Here is a 25488-nt window from a genome sequence, read left to right on the forward strand (position 1 = left end):
GGCATTTCAAGTCTTGACTCTATGAGCATGCTCAAGAAAAAGCAGTTGGATAGTTTTTCAGAGTTCTGTCAGCCTATGCCTCCAAGAAGTGCTCCATAGACTTTCTACCTGCTTAGGGATTCCAAAAACCCTTCTTTCTTTGGATTTGCTCTATGTCGGACCTGGCTTTTTCAGCTGGTTTATCACCAGAAATTTTGCTTTTTGGCCTCCTGTTTCTGACCTGTTTTCGTTGGTTTTATAACTCTGGGCATTTTACCATTGCTGATCAGTGCTAAAGTACAAATGATCTCCCTGTAAATTGTGTTTATGGATTGGTGTTTCCATGATTGGCTTATTTGATGTGCCACTAAGTCCAAAGCACAGTGCACTGTGTGTGCCCAGGGCCTGCAGATCAAATGCTGCTAGTGGGCCTGCAGCACTGATTGTGCCACCCACACAAGCAGCCTTTCAAAGGGCTTTCAGACTTGCCACTGCAGTGTCTACGCACAATCTTTACTGCCATATCGACCTGGACAGTGCACCCATTTGCCAGGCCCAAACATTCCCTTTTCTTATATGTAAGACACCCCTCAGGTAGGCCCCAGGTACCCCTATGGGCAGGGTGCAGTGTATGTGAAAGGTAGAACTTGTTCTGGTGTGTTTGACATGTCCTGATAGTGAAATAGAGTGCACTTCGTTTTTCACTGTTGAAAGGTTATCTGTCCCATAGGATAGACTGAGAGTTTATTTATAATATCTTATAAGTATAACTTCTCATTGGATAAGATAGAAAGGTGGAGTGTAGTATCTCTAAACTCAGAATTTAATAACATATTTTTTGGTAAAGATGGTTTTTAAATTATGTTTGAAAATACTACTTTGAGAAAGTGGGTATTTTCTTGCTTAGCCATCCTGTGTGCCTCTGCTGGTTTGTGGATTGACTGTCTGGTTTTGGAGTGACAGAGACTGGAGATGTGCATTCTCTTTAGACAGCCACTTTGGGGGTTGAGGTGTGTCCTGCGTTTCCTGGATGAGTCAGGGCTGGGCCGAATGGACTTGGGCTGCATTTAGAGTAGTGGGAGGAGATTTCCCTGCACCTGAATAGGCCTGGTCTGTCTTGGACAATGCTGTCTCCACCTCCTGCCAAGAAGCTGCACCAGTGAGGACAGAACTGGTTTGGACTGGGCAAGAGACTCTTGTCACAAAGACAAAATGGAGTATACGTAGTGGACCTTAAACCCAAGTAATTTAGATTACTTCTGGACTCAAGAAGAACCTCTGCCAAGAAGAAAAGTTGGGAAAGCTGAAGGAAAAGTACTGCCCCTTTGCTGTGTGCTGTGTGGGGTTGACCTGCAGTGGCTGCTTATGCCAAGGAGAGGACCAAGACTTTGCTGTGTGTTGTGTATCCTGCTTCAAGAAGGTCTCCAAGGGCTTGGTGTAGAGCTTGCCTCCTGTACTGATGTCTCAGAGACACAAAGACTTCACTTCATGTGTCCTCCTGCACCTGGAACTGCTTTTTCAGCTGCCACAGAGGGAATTAGCAGCACAGATGCCGGTGAGTGCCACAGCGACCTGTAATGAAGCAAACCTCATAAAGTGCATGATGCACTGCCCCAACGCCGCACTGCAGCCCTGACGCCGCACCGTATTGACTCTGATGCTGTCACCGAGTCTGCTGCCAACACCGGAGCCAAGGGCACTGCTCGTGATGCTCATGACGCACCGCTCTGACTCACATTGCAACCCCGACATCACTGATGCTCGTGCTTCATCATTGCCGAGTCGATACCTAGCGCGGATGACCTCCCGAATTCATTGACCACCGCATTGTCATAAGGAACCACTGCCTTGACACCACCACAACATCACCTCCCCAACAACAGTAAAGAACCGATGCCTCACCTCCCCTGCATCGCAGTATGGGACCGATGCCTCACCTCCATTGTGGTCGTAAGGAACCAACGCTGCCCGACGCCAATGAAGCATCACCTCCCCAACGCCATGCACCATCTTTTTTTTCATCGTTTGCCAAGGTACTGTTCTTTGGACGCTGTGTGACTCCGGGCCCGACGCCACACACCTCGCAGCCGGCGCCCGACTTTGGGATTTCTATCTGCCCCTACGTCGTAATAGCCTCGGTGGAACTATTTGTTGCTAAGAGGTTTATTTTTGTTAATAACCTATTTTTTTGATGATATCTTTATGTATGTATGGTGTATATTTGTCATTTTGGTCTTGTTTTGTTTAGATAAATATTTCCTATTCTCTTAAACTGGTGTGGTGCCCATTTGTAGTGTTTTTACTGTGTTACTGTATGTGTGCTCAAATGCTTTACACACTGCCTCTGAGATAAGCCTGTCTGCTCTTGATAAGCTACCAAGGGTGTGAACAGGTGTTGTCTAAGGGTGTAACTCCCTTACCCTAACTAGAAGCAAAGGTCCCTACTTGGACAAAGGTGCAAACCATTGCCAACTGTAGATCCCCATATCTAACACCCTCAGAGTCTATTGTTCATTATTTTAGCTTCTTTGTTTTGTGTTGTAGAAGTGTTATCATAGTTGTTTAGGTATCATGCCTCCTACACCTGCTGTATGAATTGTCCCATACTCATGGACGTGAAAAAGTCCTTCAATGCTACAAAGTGTCTCATGAACACGCTGCTCATAAAATAATCAAATTAATCCATAATTTTCTCATACAAATGTTATTAAGTCTTACAATTCTTTATTATATTTCTTCAGGCTTGCATTTGATTTTATTGAATTTATTCCTTAATTTACTCAGAAATCAACACTGGTGTTTTTTGCAATTCATCCACAATGTATGTCAGATGTAGGTCCTTCCTTAGAAGTGCTTAATGTTCTATACCAGTGGTTCTTAACATTTTGACTTCTGTGGACCCCCACTTAATCATTACTGAAACTTGGGGACCCCTACAGAATCATTATTGGAGTCCTGGGACCCTCACTGAGTTATTACTGAGTTATTACTGGATGCCCTGGACCTTGGCCTAAATATTTTCAATTATTTGAACCGCAAAACAATAAACACAAAAATACAGAAACATTAATTAAAAATAAATGCACTAATTATGAAATAGTATTTAATTCACAAATAAATATAAACAAAAATCTAACTTTTAAGATTAATAGGAAGTTTGGAGCTTTTCAAAATTCAACTGAGGCCACTCATTATCCATAATATATTCTGTTTGATGCACTTGCCCTGCTCTCACAAATCAATCTGAGAATACTAACTTAATTCTAAGCATCCAATTTCAAATCCCTTCAAATTTAGAGAATGTGTTAAAATGTTCAATTATACATTTAGCTTTTTTATTTATATACACCTTATTAATCTTTTAATAATAGTTAATTTTCTAAGCAGTCGTGGATCCCCTATGTAGGCTTTGCGGACCCCCAGAGGTCTCAGGACCACAGGGTTAAGAACCACTGTTCTATACAAATTTATATAAAATAAAACGGCCAAATCTCTAAATCAGAAACGTCTGCTACTGTACGTTAGCCATTGTTTCGTTGTGCGTGATTAAGCAGTTTATCTTTGTACCAAAGTGTTCCATATGATGCAAAAAAGAGCAGTCACATCAATTCCTCTAACTAGAATGCAGTTCAATGTTATTCAATTCATTTTCAGTCATGCACAATTCACTAAGAATTTTATGTTATGATCCTTCATGGTGATATGATGACATTTCTGCCTTAAAGTCTTTGTACTCGATTTATTGAAGTCCAAATATTTTCACTAGCAACAAGCTATTTGATATGGATCATTAAGTTCTTTTGGCTTATTACTGCTCAGTTATTTTTCCTCTGGTATTTTTCTCTATGTAAAAGCGGTTATTTGTTGCCTCACCCTGGTAATTGTGTGACGATCACCAGAATTTGATGTATAAACTTGCTTAGATTATGTGTTTTGCAGAATGAGCAGCTCTGTTGAAGTCTTATTTTTAGTGAAAATATAGTTTTTGGTTCATTCAACTGTTTTGACTTATCATTCCATTTTGCCTCTGTACTCACATCCGCATTTAAACATATAACTACAATTAGTGTTGTTACATGATAAGTAATCCCCTACTTTAAGGGCTGTTTGTAGCACGGGCTATAAACATCATGGTCTTCCAATTTCTCTGGCACTCAAATATGGACAGGGTTGAAAGGTCAGTTATGCACAAGGAGCACTGCAAGGGAGGAAAGGCAGTCCCTGACATCTTGACAATTCTCAGGGCCTTCTTTGTGTGTAGCTGTGTCCGAATAACTCTGTCATATGCGAACAAGGACTACTCATCCTACAGGGTCTTCCACTTTTTTTTCCTCCCGGTGTGGAAAAGACTGGGGCGGGATAGCTGTGACCTCCCATGGTACTACTGGGAGGTCAAAAAAATTGGTGGAGAAATTAGGGCAGAACTGTGTCACACCTAGCCTAAGACAATCCTGAAACTCATCAGGACTAGAGACACCACAGAGCCAGTGGGCAACCTGCCACCCACAACAGCAATGCATGTGTGGGGGCATAATTTATCCTCCCCAACTTTGACAAATAAACACAAAGACATTTCGTGGCTGGTGGTGAGTGGGGGACTGCCAGTACAGTTATTCATGCGCACTAGGGGCCTATGCCCACACAGAGACTGCCCAAGGGGATGCCCAATAGAAGAAACTGCATACCATCTTTTCTGGGCCTGCCCCTTTGCCCAGATACTGCTGGCTACCTTTAGAAAAGAGATGGAGGCCCACATCCCCTTCACGAACATAACCCATCAGGCCTTGCTATACGGACTCTTGCCACAGACACACACAGATGGAGCTATCCAGCGATGTTGGAGAATACTCTTCTGTGTGAAGGACATTCTCCTGTACGCCAGGACTCACCTGGTGACCAACGGAGAGGTGGTAAGCAGTGAAGCATGCCACAGGATGGTGCACAACCTGCTGATAAACTATGCCTCCATGGACAAAAAGGAAAATGAGGAGGAAGAACTGTAAAAAGAAAACTCCTTCTCCACTGAACTTCTTCAAATTCCCCCAGTAAATGGCCTAGGGTACACCCAGACGTGGGTCCGTTGCTTGCTGTGCCACTAGATTCAAGCTAGCCTCTCTGATGAGGGTTGATACCCTGAAACCGGTCTAAGGATTCTTGTTTCTGGTCCAGGGAGGACTTGCCCTGGCTGTTTGGGCTGGACTGGTCCCATGGGGAGCAGGGTCAAGACTGATTTGCATATAGCTGGGTCCAAACTGGCATGGCATAGTGAGCAAAAGAATGATAGATTTAACCCAGATCTCTTGACTGGGGGTGAGTGGTTGGAAAGTTGCAGCACTCCGTCCATCATCTTATTGTGTTTGCTGTGTTCGCTGTAAGTGGTCACGGGTATGCCCAGATGTGGGTCCGTTGCTCCCTGTGCCACTGGATTCAAGGTAGCCTGGCTGATGAGGGGTGATACCCCGAAACCGAACCCAGGATGCTTATTTCCTGTCCAGGGAGGACCTGGACTGGCTGTTTAAGCTGGACATATCCCATGGAGAGCAGGGTCAAGACTGATTTGAATGTAGCAGGGTCCAAACTGGGATGACGTAGTGAGAAAAAGAAGAGTGGATTTAACCCTGATTTCTTGACTGGAGGTGAGTGGTTGGAAAGTTTAGCACTCCTTCCATCATCTTGTTGTGTTTGCTGTGTTCACCCTAAGGGTTCAAGGGTATGCCAGACGTGGGGCCCTTGCTCACTGTGCCACTGGATTCAACCTAACCTGGCTGATGAGGGGCGATACCCAGAAAATGGCCATTGGTTGCTTGTTTTCGGTCCAGGGAGGATTTGGCCTGGTGGTTCAGGCTGGACTGTTCCCATGGGGAGCGGGGTCAAGACTGATTTGTATATGGCTGGGTTTAAACAGGGGTGGCATGGTGAGCAAAATAACGATGGATTTAACCTAGATCTCTTGACTGGGAGTGAGTGGTAGAAAAGATTCAGCTCTCCGTCCATCATCTTGTTGTGTTTGCTTTTTGTTTTAGAGATGTATTCAGAGCTGTGCCTGTGATTTTTTAATGCAAAAAGAATTTTTCAAAGCAGTCTGTTACCTAAAATACTTATGTGAAGTTAAAAAACACCTGTTTAAAAGGGACAGAAGCCTAAAGCCTTTAAAGAGGTTATTATTTGTCTCTTTTATTTTTGGACCTGCGAGGCCCTGATTACAACTGGTAGAGATACTCTGTGAATTGGTATAACTGGGATGCAGGAGTAATGGCCTGTTGCAAGTTAAAACCTTAAAATAGGGAATAACATGTAGTGATCTTTAATCTAGTTCCCTTGAGTTTTTCTTCTCAACTAAGCTTGTATTCTCCGGGCCATTTCACCTGGTTTTAACAGGTAACATTTTACAGAGAAAACAAATGAAAGCTGTGGTTTTCCTGCATTTCTCATAATGGTCAGTTCAACCAATACACCATGTTACTGGACTAACAGGAATAACTGACCCTTTGAAGGAACCCTTTGACATTCCACAAGTTATGCTGTCTTATTTTATAAACCTTGCATTAAGTATTGTTTATAAGAAATATTTGAGCTATGTTGGATTTCTTAACAATTCAATAGACATTTTGGTTTTGGTGTTTTATAAAGAGCGAACTCAACCCGAAGGTATCAGAACGCTTTACATGAGCACCAGTTGCTTGACAGATGGACACATTCATTTTGTTAGGCACGCGGAGATTAAGTGATTTGCCCAGAATCACAGGATGTTGATCGTCCCTGACAAGGCTTGAACGCGGTTCCCGAGCTTCGAGGTCAATCGCTCTAACCATTAGGCCACATTCTCTCCCCCAATATTGAGTGTGAGATTTGTTGTTTTGCATCAATGTATGTTCTATGGTTTGAGTTTAAAACCTAATTTGTTAATACTTGCACATTTCCTTACCATTTTTTCACCACCGTATTTCATTAGGGGAATAAAGACAAGTTGAGATATAGTAGTCCTCTTCTCTCTGCCTATGATTGCTGCAATATCTTCATGTCAATGTTTTGGAAATAATTTGATGTATTGGAGTGATTCACATTGTTTAATGATGAAGACAGGCAGCTGTTTGGATTTACAAAAAATGAAAAATAGCAGCTTAATGACTTATATAGCATGTTTTTTTTAGGAAAAGTGATCATGGTTTTTGTAAATGACTATTGGTGGTTTAAAGTTTTTATGACTTAGTTTAACTTTCTGGGATGTGTAAGAGTGAGACATTTAATGAAAAAGATAAAGGGAAATGACATTTCAAACCCATAAGAGCATCATCTGCATTTTCCTTTGTAGGTAGATTACGGCTGTGACATGGACAAGGGAAGTGTGTGTACCTACCATCCTGGAGCTAAACACTGTGTGCGAGCAATCCAAGGCAGGTAAGGAGACTTGGCCGCTACACCGTGTACTCACCACTTTGGGGCAGTATGCTGATTGTTGATGATCCTAGGCAGATGATGGGAGATATCCGCTCCCGTGTGTTTTGATCCTCCTTGAAAGTTGTGCTGAGTATTCACCATCATAATTGTGTATACTGTGCAGACGTCCAAGAGTGACGAAACACCTTTTGCCCTTGTGCTCAACATATTGAGCTTTGAGGGTGATCCAAGACAGGTAATATAAAGTACTCACTAGCATTTGTTCTTTCCACCTGGGGGTTGTACACTGTGCACACACCATTCTGAAGCTTCCCATTGTATGCAGAGACCAAAGGCAGAGAATGTGAGGTTAACAAAATATGTTGGATGACATTCTTGAGTTTGTCTCAGCTACTGACAATTGCTCTGGACCAGTCTCCAGTCTAGCTTTTTCTTCATGCTGTGCCACTTCACTGCTACCACGTACTGTTGCAATACACACAGGCACCAATCATATGCAAATCATTAGTCATCAACTGCAAAAGAGGCCACACCATGCTCCCTCTGTACAGGAGCAAAAGCTACCCATGACATGTTTCAGCCTTGTTGAGTCTTATCAAAGAAGTACATCTTGATCGTATGACACAAAGAACTATGGATCCTACTCAGCTATGGCGGATATTATCTCTACCCACTCCAGACGTCTTATGGAGTATTATGAATAGGGGTCTCTGAGAAAAAAGACGACTGAGTTACTTCAGTATCTAGCGTTAAATTAGTACCTTACCAAAACGTTGGGCGCCATGTAGTATAGTTCCTATATCCCTGATAGGCTCTACGCATTGGAATAATATACACTATAGTTTTGACTAGGGGTGGGCGGAATTTGCGAAAGCGACTTTCGCAAATTATTGCGAAAATGTTAAAAATCACAAGCGGAAATATCGCGAAGATGCGGAATTTTTTTTCCCGCCCGGTCGCGATATTTTTTGCATGGTTGCGGGTCGCTAACTTACCCCTGCGGTTGCTCGCGGGCGCGGCCATCTTGTTTTCAGTTGTCTCGCGGTGCATGATTGCGAGAAAAAAGACGTGATCGCGCGACGCATGACGTCACTGCGGATGCGAACTGTCGCGAGACAGCGCAAATGGCTAAAACAATACAACATCTCATGGAGAACGCAACCGGATCGGGAAAACTTATCGGCGAACGCGGTGAGTCAGGTAAGGCGATCGCGCGCTCGAGAATGTATTATTTTATAGCGCGAGCAAGAACCAAATTATCGCAAAGCTGCGGAATGCGGAAATTTTGACATTTCCGCACTCTCCGCGGAACGCGGAAATGCCAAATTATCGCAAATTCCGCGAACGGAACGGAAATTTTGCCCAGGCCTAGTTTTGACATAGGGCTGAGGTCAGTATGTCTCTATTGAGTACATTAAACTTAATTACTTGTGTGTGCCAGCTAACTCAGAGGTCATTACAAACTTCTCGAATATACAAGAAGGGATAAGTTTCTGACATCTGCATAAACATGACAATTTTGTTTCCCTTAGAGTCGGAACAATCTCAGAACCGTGGAAACAATAGATAACAGTTTCACTCGTGCATGCTTCGTTTCTACAGAGTTGCACAGAAATAGAGAGACAGGCGTTGCAATAAAAAGGGGGTTTATTGAACAGTCTTATTTCTCATGCAAAAGATATGAACTGCTACTATCGTAAGACAGGATGCAAAGTACAATACGTACAGAGTTAGCAGTCAGATAAAATAATACTGCAATTGCATGGTTTGTAGCTATGACATATATTCATAACATACATACATAAATAACACAGGCTAAAATGTAAATACTCATCTGATGCTTCTAAATAGTTCTACCCCAGTGTACCTAACCTAAGTTTAGTACGAGGTAAGAAGTAGGTGCTGTTTTCTAAAGTATAGCTAGCTATAGTTTTAGTTTTGTCAAGAGGTGCCAAAAGTTTTCTAAGTTCTAGTCTGCTCCATACCTTAGAATGTGTGAGCTTGGAATCTCTTTCCGGGACTCGATATCTAACACCCCGCAAGGGGAGTCAGAAACTCTGGAGCTGGATTCTCTGCGAGGAGGATGACAGCATCTGGTCAGTGCATCAGGCGGGAACTCGATCTCCTTCCAAACTTGCTGTGGCAAACCGCAAGTAGGCAGTCGAACTGAACCGTACCGGAACCGTGGTTTGCCAGGGCAAGTGCAGGTATATTTATACCTTGAAGGTGTTTAGGAATGCCTGTATTGACGTAAAAGTCGGGCATCGGAACGTCATGAATGAACCCCTAAGGAAAAGATGTTCATGCATACTAAATGAGTTCTTGGAGAAATCAATATCCAAGCAAGGGAAATTCCTAAAGGCTTAAGAGTCTGGTTTTCCAAGAACTCATTGTGACGTGGATTGATAAATGTAGGAGACCATGCCTGTATTTGGTTAGCATGGACAATGCCGAAATAAGGGCTGGATTTTCTATGTCTAAATAAGGTCAATATGAATTGTACCTATATAAGGGCATAAATCGGGAAACCTATATACGGAATCTAAATCTACACACAACACCCACTCCAGTTTCGTATGAACTACATTACTAAATCCCAAACATACTAAACATATCTAAAAAGAGAGAATTGCATGATTAGCTAAAACATGCTAAAACATATGTCCTAAAAATGCATTACAAAACCATTGCTATGCATAAGGTGCTGTACATATCAAAAGCAATATTTCATTCTAAGCATATGTGTGCATTTGAAATGCTAAAAAAGAATGAACCAGAAATATACACACATGATGAAATGGTTTGTTAAAACAGAAGAAAAAAGCCGAAACCATTTCATTATCAGGTTAACATAAATCAATTGTTGATGTGACAAGGTGTCAAAATGTCCCTGGAAGATTTTCAAAGAATTCCGTTCTCTATGAATAGTTCTACTATAAGCAGATTACTGTGCCAAAAAATAAAAAAGTAAAAATTTGGAGAAAAAAGATTTATCATAGGAAAAAGGTTCCAAAGTTATTCCCTTGTCTGAAAAGAATGAAGGCCAAATTCAGAGTCTCATTGGAACACTGTGTGCCGGAATCAAAAGTCAGTGTCTGGGCCTGGAGAAAACATGAAATCTTCTAATCCTGTAGACAAAAAGTCATCTACCATTGTAGGTGAAAGTTGGAATACCTCGTTTAGAAGATTAACTGCACATAGATATGAACTATCGCCTTCAGCATTGGTTGCATCAGCAATGTTCGAATCGGATGTTACCTGCATGCCTGATGTTTCTTCTCGTACCTCAGCAGTAGCAATTTGCGTCTGTGAGATCTCAATCAATGCCGTCATCAGGATTGGTAGCCGCTCGGGACAACACAGAGAATTGGCTGTTACCGGGTCCAGCAGAGTATCGATATCCGTAGGCATGACTGATGGGAGTGTTAGACAGATGTCTAGCACCCATTCTTCACCGCAGAGCAGGCAGCGTAGAACAGGTAAGATGCAATCTTGCCAGATTGGTCAGAAGGACAGAAACCATGTGGTGTTTAATTCTCGTAGACGAGGTAAAACCAAAATTTGGACGATGCGCTCACGACACTTCATCTCCAACAGAGCTCTCTCTATGGTGCCTGGAGTGACGCTGGTGATTTGGCTTGCCATATCGTAGCAATAGGAGCCAAAATAGTATCCCTGCAACGAGTGCTAAAAGGAGTGGCAGTCCGCCAAACACAGAGTGCACGAAGTTTGGATATATGCTGAGGACTGCTTAAAAAGGTGCTAACAGTCCTGCACATACTTTCTTATATACATGTATAATACCGCTCGTATCAGACATGTTTAAGATACGTCCTAACATTTCTGAGAAATGTACAGGGCAGTTTGTATACAAAAGGATATGTATCTCGGCAGAAGTCCTTGCGACTTGGAGATCATAGGTTTCTTTGGCCGAGGTCAGTGGCACTGTTTTCTGTAAAAGAATGGCTTTCATTCTGCTTAGAGTATCAATTCATATAGAAGAGATGTTCAGTGAAGGCCATAAAGACGACTCCCTGACTGTGTCTATTTGTGAAAACAAGACTTGCATACAGCAAGTGATCCTGGATGTAACCGTAACTAGATATGGAATACCTGACAACATGCCACAGCAGCTGTGATCATTCAAAATAATGTAACTCCCATTAGAAAGTTGGCCAAAAATTGGATCAATCACTGCAGCCGGTGAACCTTGCAGGTGACAGGATAAGTTTGTAGTGGAACCATCACTGGCCCTGTGTAAGTTAATACCCTGACACAGTAGAGAACCGCTTAGTGCGTGTTCACAGTTTTCACCGCTAAGAAACGCCTCATTTTCCCCACTCCAACATCAATGTGTGTAAGGTAAATCCCAGGATGTCTTGATGTATTCTTTACCCAACCTTTCATATTTGCCTACTGGTATATGTTTTAGGCAATACTGAAAATGGAAAGTTGTAACAGGCAGAGTAATTTTACCATCTATGTTCCACTCAGTAGCTGGTTTTTCTGCCACTATGAATGGTACTTTTTCCAGTTTTTCAATGCTCAGCATAGTGTAGTCTTCTCCCCTTTGTGCCAGTCTGATCTGTTTATCAGTGAGATTGAATTCTGAAAACAGTGACATAGTGTTGATTAAACGCCAAGGCACATAGCCTACACGCAAGTTTTGTAGCGTCCAGCCCAATAGCATGATAGAACGTAGCTGAGACTGACCATGTTGCAACATGACCAAGTCCTGTTCCATGATGTCTATGACAGAAGACACAATGCTGTCCAATAAATATATTCTGGACGAAAGAGTCGTTAACCCATTGTCTACTACAGAGAGAGTTTTCTCTAAATTAATACGATCAATTTCTCGTATTCGTTCTGCAGTCTCTGCTTGGGTAACCTTCCATGCTTCATTATAAGCAGCGTAGATACCGGCATATATGAAACGTTTTTGACGCAGTTTTCTTGGTCTTAGCAAGAATTCCCTAAGGTCTGCGCCTTCTTGAAGTAAAGTTAAATGTTGTTTTACATCCTTCAGTGTAGCTTTCTGTAGCCAATCAAGGCAAAGTTTCCCTAAACTGTATGTTGTAACTACCCCTGGATGCTGTATTTGAACATAGCGTGGGTCTGGCCTATTGATAGTGAAACCCTGTGTTTTGTTCAGGAATCGATCTTGACAGTTGTTTGTGTCTGTGGGCCAGAGCAACCGTTTTTTCCATTCTGGATCTGATCTGTTCTGATGCAAAATATTATGCATGTCGACATCCCCCCGTGTAGTGCTATACTTGCAGGTATAGGTATGGTCGGTGTTTATGTCTTTGATCTTGGCTAATCCAAGGCAAGACGTTTGTTGGACAGTGTCATTCAAAAACATTATTTGCTCAGGGATGATACATGCTCTAAACAAAGCTTCTACCCCCTGTACTTGCCAATCTTTTGTACCCCAGACAGATTTTGTCTCAATGTTGTCTTTCCAAAAGTCGAAACCCTGTCTAAACAGTTGGGCAATAAAGGCTGCAGAATAAATCTGTTTCGTATTGGTTAACATATTTCTCGTTCCTGTCTTGTTCACATTTTTAAAGTAAAACGTTTCTGGATTAGACAAATTGAAGCTTGAAAAATATGGAAATTTCATAGCAAAAGTTTTCGAGCTACCTTTGGAGGTGTAGGACAATGTTCCCATTGGCTATACATAAATACATTTCTAGGTGTTGCAGATTTATGCAAGAAATGATGACCATAGTGGTTATAACAATACATTTGTTCATAGTCTGATGAACCCTCTAAATATTCATGATTTGTGAATACTGTAGACATCTCTAGATCAGATATCATTTTATTAACAGTCTCGAAGTCCCAATCATCAGAAAAGGTACTAGAGGTAATAAAGTCACTTAATGAAATCTTAAATAAATGTGGCATCTTCAAAAGCTCAGACGGGCCGAAAATGTCATATTCAGTTCTGTCCCAAACTATACCATCTGGTATGGGAAAAGGCTGTGATGTTCACTGCTGACAAGTCTCTTGCTTCACGATGGGATGATTTGTGTGGCTGGAGAAGTAAGTTCACTCTTTTACTTGCTGTGTCCATTTGAATATATCTTCCATTTATCAGCATACCCAGAGTTATTACCAGAGCTAACCAAAGTAGAAAGAAGAGTATTCCTAAAACAATCCATAGTTCAATCCATGGTGAAACCAGATAAGTCTTTTTCAGGAGATGAAAAAAGTCTGTTACTTGTTTTTTTGAAAGTTCTTTGTGCTGGCTTCGTTTCAGGATCGCTGGGATCCTCAGAAAACGTATCAAAGTACATGAAATAGCTAGAGGCAGTTCTGTAAATGGTTGGAATTGCATCAGGATTTGTTGAATTCGCTGGAACCAGTTGATCACTTGTTACTTCGTTGTAGACATGTGTATCAGGACGAACTGTTATTTGGGTTTCAAGAGGGACGAGTTTCATAGCTTTGTTGCTTAGTCCTTCATTTCTCACTGTAGAATCTTCAAAGGTGAAGAGTCTCTCAGTTTGAACCTCTTGGATTGTATCTAGAGGAGAGCGTCTGCTACATTGGTGGAGTCCACTTGGCCTACTGCTTAGTATCGGCCACATAGTGTGGTTTGAACAGGTCGATGGACACAACTCTTTTGTCCTTTTTACCAGCAAGGGGCGGCAAAAGTACCGTTCTTGATCCGTGGATTGCTGGGACAGGTACTGGTTGTCTGTAAGAAGGCCCAAATTCCTTCTTGTCTGCGATCTTTTCTCTGACTAGATCACCAAGCTTTGGGATCCAGACAGGCCTTGCTGGGATGGCCAGTTTTTCCCCAGTGATGGTTGGCTTCTGGAGCACGTTGCTTTGTTTCGTTCTTAGTTCATTTAAGTCCTGTAAAACAGCCAAACGATCTTTGATATAAAATTTCTTATTTTCCATCACTGTGCCTTGCATATCAAGGTCCGGTACCAACATTCTAGTTCCAAATAGGACTTCATATGGAGTGACACCCCCTAGAGAACTTCTTGGCAAGTTGTTAAGTGCGCGCTGGACCCCATAAAGGTGTTTGACCCACCCATCACCCGAACCTAATACCCTAGCAGTTATAGACTGCTTTATGTCCCGTTATTTTCTTTCCACAACAGAATTTCCCTAAGGATGTAATGGAGAAGAATACCGCAATGCTACACCCAAACTGGCCATGGCTTCTTTGTGAGCTCGAGAGCTAAATGCAGGACCCTGGTCAGAATGTAGTGTGCCTATTGAGTATGTACCGATAAAGACTTGCAAATCTTTTTTAACAGTTTGAGCGTCAGCCGAGCACTGAGGCCACATCCATAGGAACCTAGAACACGAATCCACTGCGACCATGATATATTTATAGTTACCATCCCTTAGTAAGGGACCACAGTGGTCCAGGTAAACACATGCTAATGGTTTATCTGAAATTAACAGGGGCGTCTGCACAGGACGTTTCACAGTAGAGACTTTCATCTTCTGGCATATTTCACATTCCAAAACATAATTTCTGGTCTGTTTCCTAATGCCTCACCACCAGTATATCTGTTTTAATAACGATACTGTGTTGGAAACACCTGCATGGGCAGAGGCGAGATCTTCATGTGCTGCTAGGATTAGTCCTAATCTATGTATGATATCACCCTATCCCCCACTCCAGGGATTCGAGCAAACGAAACATTTTTCGCATCAATTATGTATGAGTATTTGAGTGGAAATTTTTTAGGTAGCGCTGCACCGCTGCCTTTGACAGCCAGCATTATTTCACTGTCTATTTTTGTTTTCGAACGAGTGATTGCAGCTACGGAAGCCGTTTGCACAGCCCCCTTCGCGGCTTCATCAGTCAATGAATTCCCTTCAATGTGAACGCCATCACATTGATGACTCTGCTTGTGTATCACGTGAGTGTTTTGTAGTCCATTTCATAACGGAACTACTTGTTCCCAAAGCATTTTATGCTTGATTGTGCCACCTTTTGCATCTTTGAAACCATTTTGAAGCCAATTCTGTAAATATTCATTGTAAGATTGAACACAGTAAAAATAATTGCACACTATGAGTGTGGGGAATTAGTGATCTGTGTTTTCAAGTGCCATCTTGAATGCTTGTAGTTCAGCTCGCTGAGCTGTACAATCTCCTAGAGATTGCGTTTTTGTGACCATTGGTCTGAACTTGCCATCTCGCATACAACCTTTAACGATTGCGCATGCTGCACTGTAAGCTTGTTTACTCCCCATAGCGGGTTGTGCAGATCCGTCAGTATAAATTATAAATTCGTACTGATCAAGAGGGAGAATTTCAGTAGGCAGAGGACATTTGTGTTCGTATTGCAGGAATGCTTGTGTTTTCAAGTAAGGATCAAAAACATATTCAACATCAGTTGCAGCAAGAGAATTAACCCATTGCATCCATCTTGGATGTAAAGCTTTTGCATTCAGAATGCTAGCTTTAGTAACTGCCTCTAAGGCTGGTACAGGAGTCACAACCATAATGCGTTTCCCCTGTGCTAGGGCTCTTTCTTTTGCTACAGGGTTTTGAACTGCTGTCAGAATCTTTTCTGTAGAAGTGAATTTCATTTCTGCTTGTGTATACAAGTGTGATATGTATGAAATTGGTGCTTTTTCACCTTCATTAAAAGTTAAGTAGGTGAATCCGCATTGACCCGGAATGATTCGGATGACTAAGTTGCGTATGTTTATGCATGTTTGCAAGTGTTTTGTTGCTAACATGTCTGTTTCAAGTGAACGCAGAATTTCTGTGTGTTCTTGTGTCCAAGTTGTGGCTTTGAAATCAGGTTTGATTAATTCGTAGAGAGGTTTAAACCTCTCTGCATAGTTTAGAATGTATGTTCTTCCAAAATTCAGAAAACCTAGAATCAACTAAGTTTTTCAGCGTTTTTGGAGGTTGGAGCAGCGCACACTTTTCTAAAAAGTTGGCTGCTAGGCTTTTTCCTTCACTTGATAGTTCATATCCAAGGAAAAGAACGTTGAGAAGGGCAATTGTTGATTTTTTAAAGTTGAATTTGTAACCCTCAGAGGCGAAGCCCAATATAATGGTGTTCACCCTGTTCAAGTGTCTGTCCAGGTCATCGTCTGTCAGATATATATCATCGACAATATGACAATGCCTCGTCATCATAAATTTGTAGTAACTCTGTTACTCTTGCTGAGAAAAACCCCGGGCTGACAAAATTGATGCTGGGTCCCCATTATTGAGAAAGCGGTCAAATATCTACTTTCAGGTGCAATATTTTGACAAAAGAAACCATTTGAAATGGCTAATGTGGTTTTGTACTTTTTAGGCATAATGTTATTCATTAATGCTGTACTGTGAGCATTTTACACTGCAAATGTTTTACAACAAGAGTTTAGGTGTCTGTAATCCAAAACTAGACGATATGTATTGTCTGGTTTGGAGATAGGAAACAAAGGATTGTTCATTGATGAGGTGCATGTTTCAATCGCCCCCTGATATTCAAGTTGATCTAAGATCTCCCTGACTTGTTTTTTAGCTTCTCGCTTAACCGGGTACTGCCTTTGTGCAGTTGGTTGAATTTTAACTGAATTTTGTGGTGAGGTGATTCCTCATCCCATCCTACATGATTCTTATATAATGCTGGGGGGTGGGCCACTGCCCATTTCCTGGCATGAGTATATTTTAATTGTACTGGAACATCATTGGAGAAGGCTGGCATAATGATGTCTTCGCCATGTGGGCACTCCCTGACAAATTCTGGTGGCAAGTCTTGTTCTGCTAGAAGTATATCATAACCCTTTGAAAGTCACTCCCAAAAGAGTGCTTTCACTTTTCTTGGTATGTCTCCCTCCATCCGGAGTGTTATTTCATATAACCTATGTGGAGAACTAAACCTGGTATCTGCAGTTTCAACTTGAATGTCTTCATTCAGGTCCACTGTCTCCAGAAGCACCTTCAGGTTCTGGTGAGCTACTGTAATTTCTGCTGCGCTGTCGAACATTGTCTGAGCCCATTCCCCGTTCCTGAGTTGTGTTCTCAGAATACTCTGCATGTCTGATCTTCAGACCTGCTAGTTTCTTCTTGGAGAATTGAGGTTTTGGTTTGTTTTTCTGAACGTGTTGATCGTCTTTGGACTTCACGCGTTCTTCTTTGTTCTCTGACCGTCCTCTACTTTTGGATGTCTGTGATGATATCTGAAAGGTACGAGAGGAACGTGTATCAGTATCTTGATACCTGTCAGGTTTTCTCAAATTATCCCTATTCCTGAGGTTGTACCTCCTTTCAGAGGGTTCCTTTTGAGGAAACCTACCTCTGGATTGAGAATCTTTTTCTTTTGAATGTTGTTTGTTATTTTCCAACTTCTTTTTAGAAGAGGTAGGATTGTTTTTAGTGAAGGCCTTTTCAGGACTTTCAGACAGTTGTAGTTTAACTGGTTTCCCTCCTAAACTGTCTCTGCCTAATTCTTCACAGGAGTTTTCAATTATTCTGGCTAGTTCTTGTGGTTGTTCTGTTACATCAAATTCCCTTAATTTCTGGCGGATTGCCACTGATGCTGCTTCTCCGTTTAATATTAGATAATATTATTGTTGAGACCTGGTTGAAATTTTTCAGTAACTTCATAACTAAATTCAGAGCAGACTCTGCCCCGTATTCGTTTTGAATTTGTTTCAGGACATCAGGTATTACCGCCATAGACGGAACACCATGTGTTTTTGTGTAGATTGCAGCAAAGACTGTGCCCAAAGTGGTGCAGTCTTCCAGATGTGGTGTGATCCCCATTGGTAAACAGATTGTTAGAATTATTTGTTTCTCATAAGGGCTAGTATTAGGAAATACTGCTTCGATTTGAGTAATTTTTTGAGCTATTCAGAATGGAATTTGTTCACGTTTTGTGGGCATTTTACCCATGACTGCGTGTAAAGTCTGTGGAATGATTTGTAGCGCATTCCCCTAGTGAGAGGTTTGTCTTGGAATTGCTATTGTTGGTTGGACTGTGAAAGTCCTCATGACATATTGAACCAATTGTCTATAAATTTTGATCAACTCTGAGTTGAGCAAGTAATTCTACATCTGTCATTTCTTCAATGTCAGGATGAGGTGTGTAGCCGGCTAAAATCGGCCATGTTGCACCTGGTCTATCTAGTGGAGCGAGCCTGGTAATGTGATTGTAATGTTTTAGGGCACCTTTAAACTAGAGATCATGCTCCTGGTATGTGAGTGGAATTTCAATATCCTTGAAAGGAATATATTCCTCAGGTGGGTCATCTTCTTTGTAGAAGTGAAACGTTTTAGTTACTGGATTTGATTCGGGAATACTATCCATGAATAGAATACCTCTGTCTGGTGAGATTCATGTGCCTCTATCACAAAAACTGCTCTACCACCTCTTGGTGTTAGGCCATGTTTTATAAGTTTTAGAGTGATGGCTCTCCTTAAATTTGGAGCGCTGATTTTCTCATTTTCATCGGTTTCATCAAAACCTGCAAAATCAAAAGCTGTTGCGACTTCGTCGGGTACAGCTCCCCCGGAATCAGTGTTTGTGCCGTTTTTGGTCATTGTTTAATGAAAGTTTCAGAGCAAGTTTCAAGGGAACAAAGATAAGGTGCACAATATTTTGGAACACTGTATCGTTGAACATTGAACAGACCAAACAGCTAATACATAGGATTTTGTCCTACTCAGCTATGGCGGATATTATACCTACCCACTCCAGACGTCTTATGGAGTATTATGAACAGGGGTCTCTGAGAAAAGCACGACTGAGTTACTTCAGTATCTAGCATTAAATTAGTGCCTTACCAAAACGTTGGGCGCCATGTAGTGTAGTTCCTATATCCCTGATAGGCTCTGCTCATTGGAATAATACACACTATAGTTTTGACATAGGACTGAGGTCAGTATGTCTCTGTCGAGTACATTAAACTTAATTACTTGTGTTTGCCAGCTAACTCAGAGGTCACTAGAAACGTCTTGAATGTACAAGAAGGGATTCGTTTCTGACAACCGCATAAACATGACAACTTTGTTTCCCTTAGAGTCGGAACAATCTCAGAACCCTGGAAACAATAGATAACAGTTTCACTCAGTCAATCGTGCATGCTTCGTTTTTACAGAGTTGCACAGAAATAGAGAGACGGGTGTTTCAATAAAAAGAGGGTTTATTGAACAGTCTTATTTCTCATGCAAGAGATATGAACTGCTACAATCGTAAGACAGGATGCGAAGTACAATACGTACAGAGTTAGCAGTAAGATAAAATAATACTGCAATAGCATGATTTGTAGCTATGACATATATTCATAAAATACATAGATAAATAACACAGGCTAAAATGTGAATACTCATCTGATGCTTCTAAATAGTTCTACCCCAATGTACCTAACCTAAGTGTAGTACGAGGTAAGAAGTAGGTGCTGTTTTCTAAAGTATAGCTAGCTATAGTTTTAGTTTTGCCAAGAGTTGCCAAAAGTGTCTCTAAGTTCTAGTCTGCTCCATACCTTAGAATGTGTGAGGTTGGAATCTCTTTCCGGGACTCGATATCTAACACCCCGCAAGGGGAGTCAGAAACACTGGAGCTGGATTCTCTGCAAGGAGGATGACATTGTCTGGTCAGTGCATCAGGCGGGAACTCGATCTCCTTCCGAACTTGCTGTGGCGAACCGCAAGTAGGCTGTCCAACTGGACCGTACCGGAACCATGGTTTGCCAGGGCAAGTGCAGGTATATTTATACCTTGAAGGTATTTAGGAATGCCTGTATTGACGTAAAAGTCAGCCATCGGAACGTTATGAATGAACCCCTAAGGAACAGATGTTCATGTATGCTAAATGAGTTCTTGGAGAAATCAATATCCAAGCACGGGAAATTCCTAAAGGCTTTAGAGTCTGGTTTTCCAAGAACCCGTTGTGACGTGGATTGACGGATGTAGGAGACCATGTCTGTATTTGGTTAGCATGGACAATGCCTAAATAAGGGCTGGATTTTCTATGCCTGAATAAAGATAATATGAATTGTACCTTTATAAGGGCATAAATCGGGAATCCTATATACGGAATCTAAATCTACACACAACAACAGGTCTGGGTATTACGATCTGAGGATAGACACCTGCTGGCCCATGTTGTACAAATGTTCAGTGATTCTATTTAATTACTTTTACTCATTAAATGTAGTTCTAAACTGGCATCTTGTGTCCTCTAGGCACTGGAGAGGTGCACTGTGTCATGGTCTCTCATTGGGCCACTATCATCATTGTAGTCATCCTCTTAGACAAGTGAACTGCATATGTGGCTATCAAGTTGGGTAATGAGAGAAACGTGCTGCCCAGTGTACTCATCATTCTTGAATGGAAATTTTGTGTTCCTAATTGTGAGGCTTTACTTTGTGCAAGGCATCTGAATGCAGGTAGGATGAGTTATCCATTGCTCATTGTACTACCCTACATGAGCCATAAACTGAAGGCAGGCAATGCAAGGCTACTAAGGACAAATACCTATCTGTGTAATCCCATTATCCTGCAGCTCTCAACCAGAGGGTGGGGTAAACTTCATTAGAAGTCCCTGCCAGGGCCTGCGTGCGGTCGCTAACAGGAAAGCCAAACCATGAGCCTGACACGCATGGAGCTAATTTCCTACATTTGGGGGATGTCTGATTTTATATTTTTCAAAATATTTTTGGATTGTGTCTAAATACAGATAGTTTTCTGAGCGGGGCCAAAAAAACATGGCACCGGACGGGCAAACTCATCTGCCTTCTGAGCAACTATTGTAACAGCAGTGAGATCAGTACCAGGAAAGCTGAGGTCTAATAATGGGGCAGGTGAACCTTTGCTATTGGAGCAGAGACTCTGGCTTCTCCTGACCTGGCAAGCTGGCGGGATACCTTGAGGTGTCTAAGAAGTCTCTGCATCTGCAACACCATATCCCTTGTGTCACATAAGCATCTGTGTTCATGGAATCTACAATGACGCCAGGACACTGTATGCATCTAGCCTTTCCCTGTGGAAGTCGTGCTCCAGGTCAGGATTCACATAGAAGGAAAATAGCAGAAAGGTGCAGAGTCTTTTGTATGTCTGTGAATGCGGTCTGTGTGACTATGCACTAGCACTTTCGCCAAGGGCAAATTTTTCACTTAGCCAAATTGTATGTGCACAATTAATTTTGAGGGAACAGAAGTGGAGCATACACAAACACATTGTGTGACATAGGCAACCCACAGAAAGTACTTTTGCTTTCAGCTTGGTCATGGGCTGATTGGAAAAAGCATTTTAGAACCTAATGAGAAAGTAAAACATAAAAGTACTGGCTGAGGGTCTGTCGAAACATACTTTCAGGTTTTTTTCTTATTCACCAATATTATCAATATATACTGTGACATATCTCCGTGGCTCCTATTCACCGCATAGAGACTTCTACATAGCACACAATTCTGCAAAAATCGAAAGGAACATCCCTTGCCAACACACATTTTGTTCTATGAGGGGAAAAAAACTTCTCTGTGCATAAAGCTTTCCCCTCCACTCCCACCCTGCTGCAAATCTGTGGATAGTCTGATCCACACTTCTAGGACTTACTCAAGCCATTGATTGAAGCAAATCTCTAGAGATTTCTATTCTAATTACGAAGATGTTTGATCAAAGTCTGAGAACGCCCCCACAGGCAGTGGGATTTACTAATGTGGATTTTTCTTAACTCTTAATAGTAGTAAGTACATTGATGCCCACCATGAATAACTGTGAATTCTTGACAGGCATGAATATTTATTTTTGTTTACTGTCGAAATTATCTTTGTGAAAAGAGTGCATTGTGATTTAGGACCTTGACATTTACTAACGCTTCATAAGAAGGCTAATTAATCAAGAAGCTTATTTGACACGGTGGTTGAGTATAAATCAATAAAGTAAATGCATTAAGAAAACTCTGTGTCCCTGAATTTAATGGAACTTCTGGAATTTACACAGTGCATATGGGAGTTAAATTAGATGAGGGCGGTGATTAGTTGTGAACTCCTGCTCTGAATGCAAGGGAATCATATGACGAACTTAAAAGACAAATGTAACGAATAAAAAAAATCAAATCTAGATGCACTCAACTTCTCTTCAACTTTTATTTTGTTATTTTTTGTTGCTCTCGAGGAAAGGATATTTACAATACCTTAGGACTCATCAGAGTCCCTCATTCTGTGCTCTGCCTTGAAGTCTCCTTTATAACCATTCTACTGAAGAACACTTATTGCCACTTCTCAAAGTTGGCCCTCCCCCTTTCATTGTCTGCAAGGGGTACAAAGGCGTGGTTACTGATGATTATTACTTCGATGCGCCCATCACCATTGCTTCCTTGCTGCCTTCTCAGGGAACTGTCTCCTCCTCGTACCCCATGTTAATTTTTAGGTCTCGCCTACGCAGCGCACATGCACTGCTTAGGAGAAAGACCTTTAGCCATCGATTCGGCTTTTCAGCCATAAACGTGCACGTGTTGCATTGCTTTTAATGGTAACGCGTGCACATCTGGCGATTCCCTTGCGGGAGTGAGCTTTGACACCATATGTTTGTAATTAACTTGCAAACATATGGTGCCCCTGCTCACTCCCGCAAGGGAAACAGGCGCAGGTCCTCTCTTGTCTCCCCTCCCCCTGCTGCCTCCTCCTTTAGTGCGAGGCGTGCGCGCATGCGTTTGTTTCTCTCGTTTCATCGTGTTTAGCTCTAATATTCTACTTAAATGCACATGCAAAAACCTAAATTACTTTTCATAATTATCTGTGCTTATTTTTGAGTAAATACACATATACATGTGAGACACTGTATTCAGATTTAAACCTAAGCATTGCAAACGTGCTTGGAGAAATTACTAAAACAAAAAAACAACGAGGTTTCTTTGATTTGGAGGTGGTACCTTCTTGATCAGGTAAGTTTAGGTTGTACATGTGTAGAGCCCAGTCTCCTCTGTGAGACTTCTCGTCGTTATTTCAGGTGCAAACTACCTTTAGATAATTAGAGAAAAGAGGACCAAAGAACGGAAACGGGTGCAATTCTGCAAGTAGGAAAAGTCAGAATGATGCTCCTTCAAAGCCCAGTTTTAGGCGGTCATGCTGGAGTAAAGTGTGTGTCCCATGGAGCAGATAGACTTTTGATGGCATTGTGTTGTTATGTAGCGTATACGGCATCAAATGGTGGTCAGGAGTTCCTGCACCGAGCTCCAGAGACTGAATAAAAGCACAGGATCTCTGCCACCTCCCCTGCTGCCTGTTTGCAGCCGGCAGTGAAGGTGCCTCGCACCCCTTGCGACTCCCGGATGACCCTTGGGGCCGTGAAGTTGTCTCTTGCATTAGCAGTATCTAAGGAGGGCAGAATCTGCGGCAAATTGGGTTGCCTCCGTCCACGCCAGGGTGATGCACCTCACTAATGGGACCAGTTATCCAAGGTCCCGGTTGGTACGCACTCAGACGAGCTAGCAAACCAAATATTACCTTTTAAGACTGTTTGGTTTGCAGTTTTCTTTTTCACTCAACACAGTTCACGAGCACAGTGCCATTGCTTTGTTTGATCATTTTAGCGCCTCTGTTTGTCAATCTTACAACACCAATATAACGTGCACTAACTGATCTGTGCTTGGAAAGTTGCATACAAATGTACTTCTGCGTGATTCCTTGCCGCACACTCGTTTCTGGATGACCCCCCCTCCATCTCTTTGGTTCTTAACACACCCGCAAAAGGGACAGCCAGGCGAGAGACAGAGAAATGCAAAACAAACAAGCATTGGCATAGCCAATAGGTATCGCCTTTGGGACCTTATAAGTGTTTAGCTATGCAACAGTTGATGTTGTTGCACCAAGGATATTGTGCTGGATAGCTAAACAGGGGAGAGGGGAGAGGAGTTGGCCTAACGGCTAGGGCGCTCGACCTCGGACCTGGGGAACTGGGTTCGAGTCTCTGTAATGTCGCTGAACATCCTGTGATTCTGGGCAAATCACTTAATCTCCCCGTGCCTAACAAAGAATGAATGTGTGTCCTAATGTAACGTAACTGGTGCTATGTAAAGCGCTCTGATACCTGATTGTATTCGGGTCAAGTTCGCGTTCGCGCTATATAAAACTCTGCAAAACTTTAAAAAAAATAAAATTAAAAAAACACTTATAAGGTCCCATAGGCGAGACCGATTGGCTATGCCAATGCTTGTTTAAATAGGGCCTTGCAGGTCATGGATTGGTGAGAGAGATGGGACTCCTGTGATGCTTCTCCTAGGTGAGAGTTACCCTTTCAGTGAGATTGCCTGTCCCTTTGTCGCAACTTCATGGACTGAGATCCTTTGGCATTCGCAGTCGGAGGTTGATACCTTTTCCTCTTTTCTGTTTTCACTCAAGTTCTCACTCTCTCATCGTATCAGAAAGTCTTCCCCAAATCTTTTTGCTGTGTCTTAATTTGATAAGTCTAGGAAAGCAAGGTCAGTACTTGAAGCCTCCTTGTTAAACTTTGTGCCCCCTGTGATCCGTATCTCTAAAGATCATCTTTCATTATAGAAATAATTGGAATAGCCTGTTGTTTTGCTGTTCTAGATGGTTTACGAAGTTAGCTACATTTATTCTAGTTCCCATCTGGGTCCATATTACCGGAGTGCCCCGGGGGCGCAATGGGCGTTTGCACCCACTTTGCGCACCTCCAGGGCACTTTAGTGTCTACGAAGGGGCCGCAGACGTAATACTGATAGCACTGGCACACATAAAGGGCCAACGTTCGAAGGGGCTGCAGACGTATTACTGATAGCACTGGCACACATAAAGGGCCAGCGTTATCATCAGAGGGCGTTCCCTCATTTGCATGAGAGCATGGCCCCATGCAAATTAGGGGATCCCTTTGCCTTTGCGCTGTATTACAGATGCCGACGAAAAGGCAAAGCAGCTGTCAGGAGACACACTGACAGTGCGCCACCTAAAAGGGGGGGAATTGGGGTCCCATGGAACCCCCAGACATCCTCTTGCAGGCAGGTGCAGTCACTCACTGCACCCACCTGCAAGGGGATCTCTAATACCCCTTCAAAGTGCAGGTGGGTTGCCACTTGCACAGTAAAACACAGAGCAGCTTTAAAGCAGCCCATCCATTTTTCACCTGAATGTGCTGCCTTGGGGCAGCGCAAGCTCCCGGCTG

The 25488-nt window shown here is 42.3% G+C and overlaps 1 protein-coding gene across 3 annotated transcripts in view; it reads left to right on the forward strand.

Moving 5' to 3' along the window:
• LOC146784167 (uncharacterized) overlaps positions 1-25488 on the forward strand; it is a 901426-nt gene that overhangs the window by 372674 nt on the left and 503264 nt on the right. For all 3 annotated transcript variants that reach the window (XR_014970387.1, XM_085633210.1, XM_085633211.1), the window contains exon 19: positions 7292-7377. Coding sequence is in view for 2 of the 3 variants with exons in the window: in XM_085633210.1 (XP_085489336.1) it covers positions 7292-7377 (86 nt within the window). In the remaining variant the exon portion in view is untranslated. The remainder of the gene's footprint in view (positions 1-7291; positions 7378-25488) is intronic.

This window comes from Triturus cristatus, chromosome 11 (genome assembly GCF_964204655.1).
Source record: "Triturus cristatus chromosome 11, aTriCri1.1, whole genome shotgun sequence".
In the NCBI taxonomy this organism is placed as follows: Eukaryota; Metazoa; Chordata; class Amphibia; order Caudata; family Salamandridae; genus Triturus; species Triturus cristatus.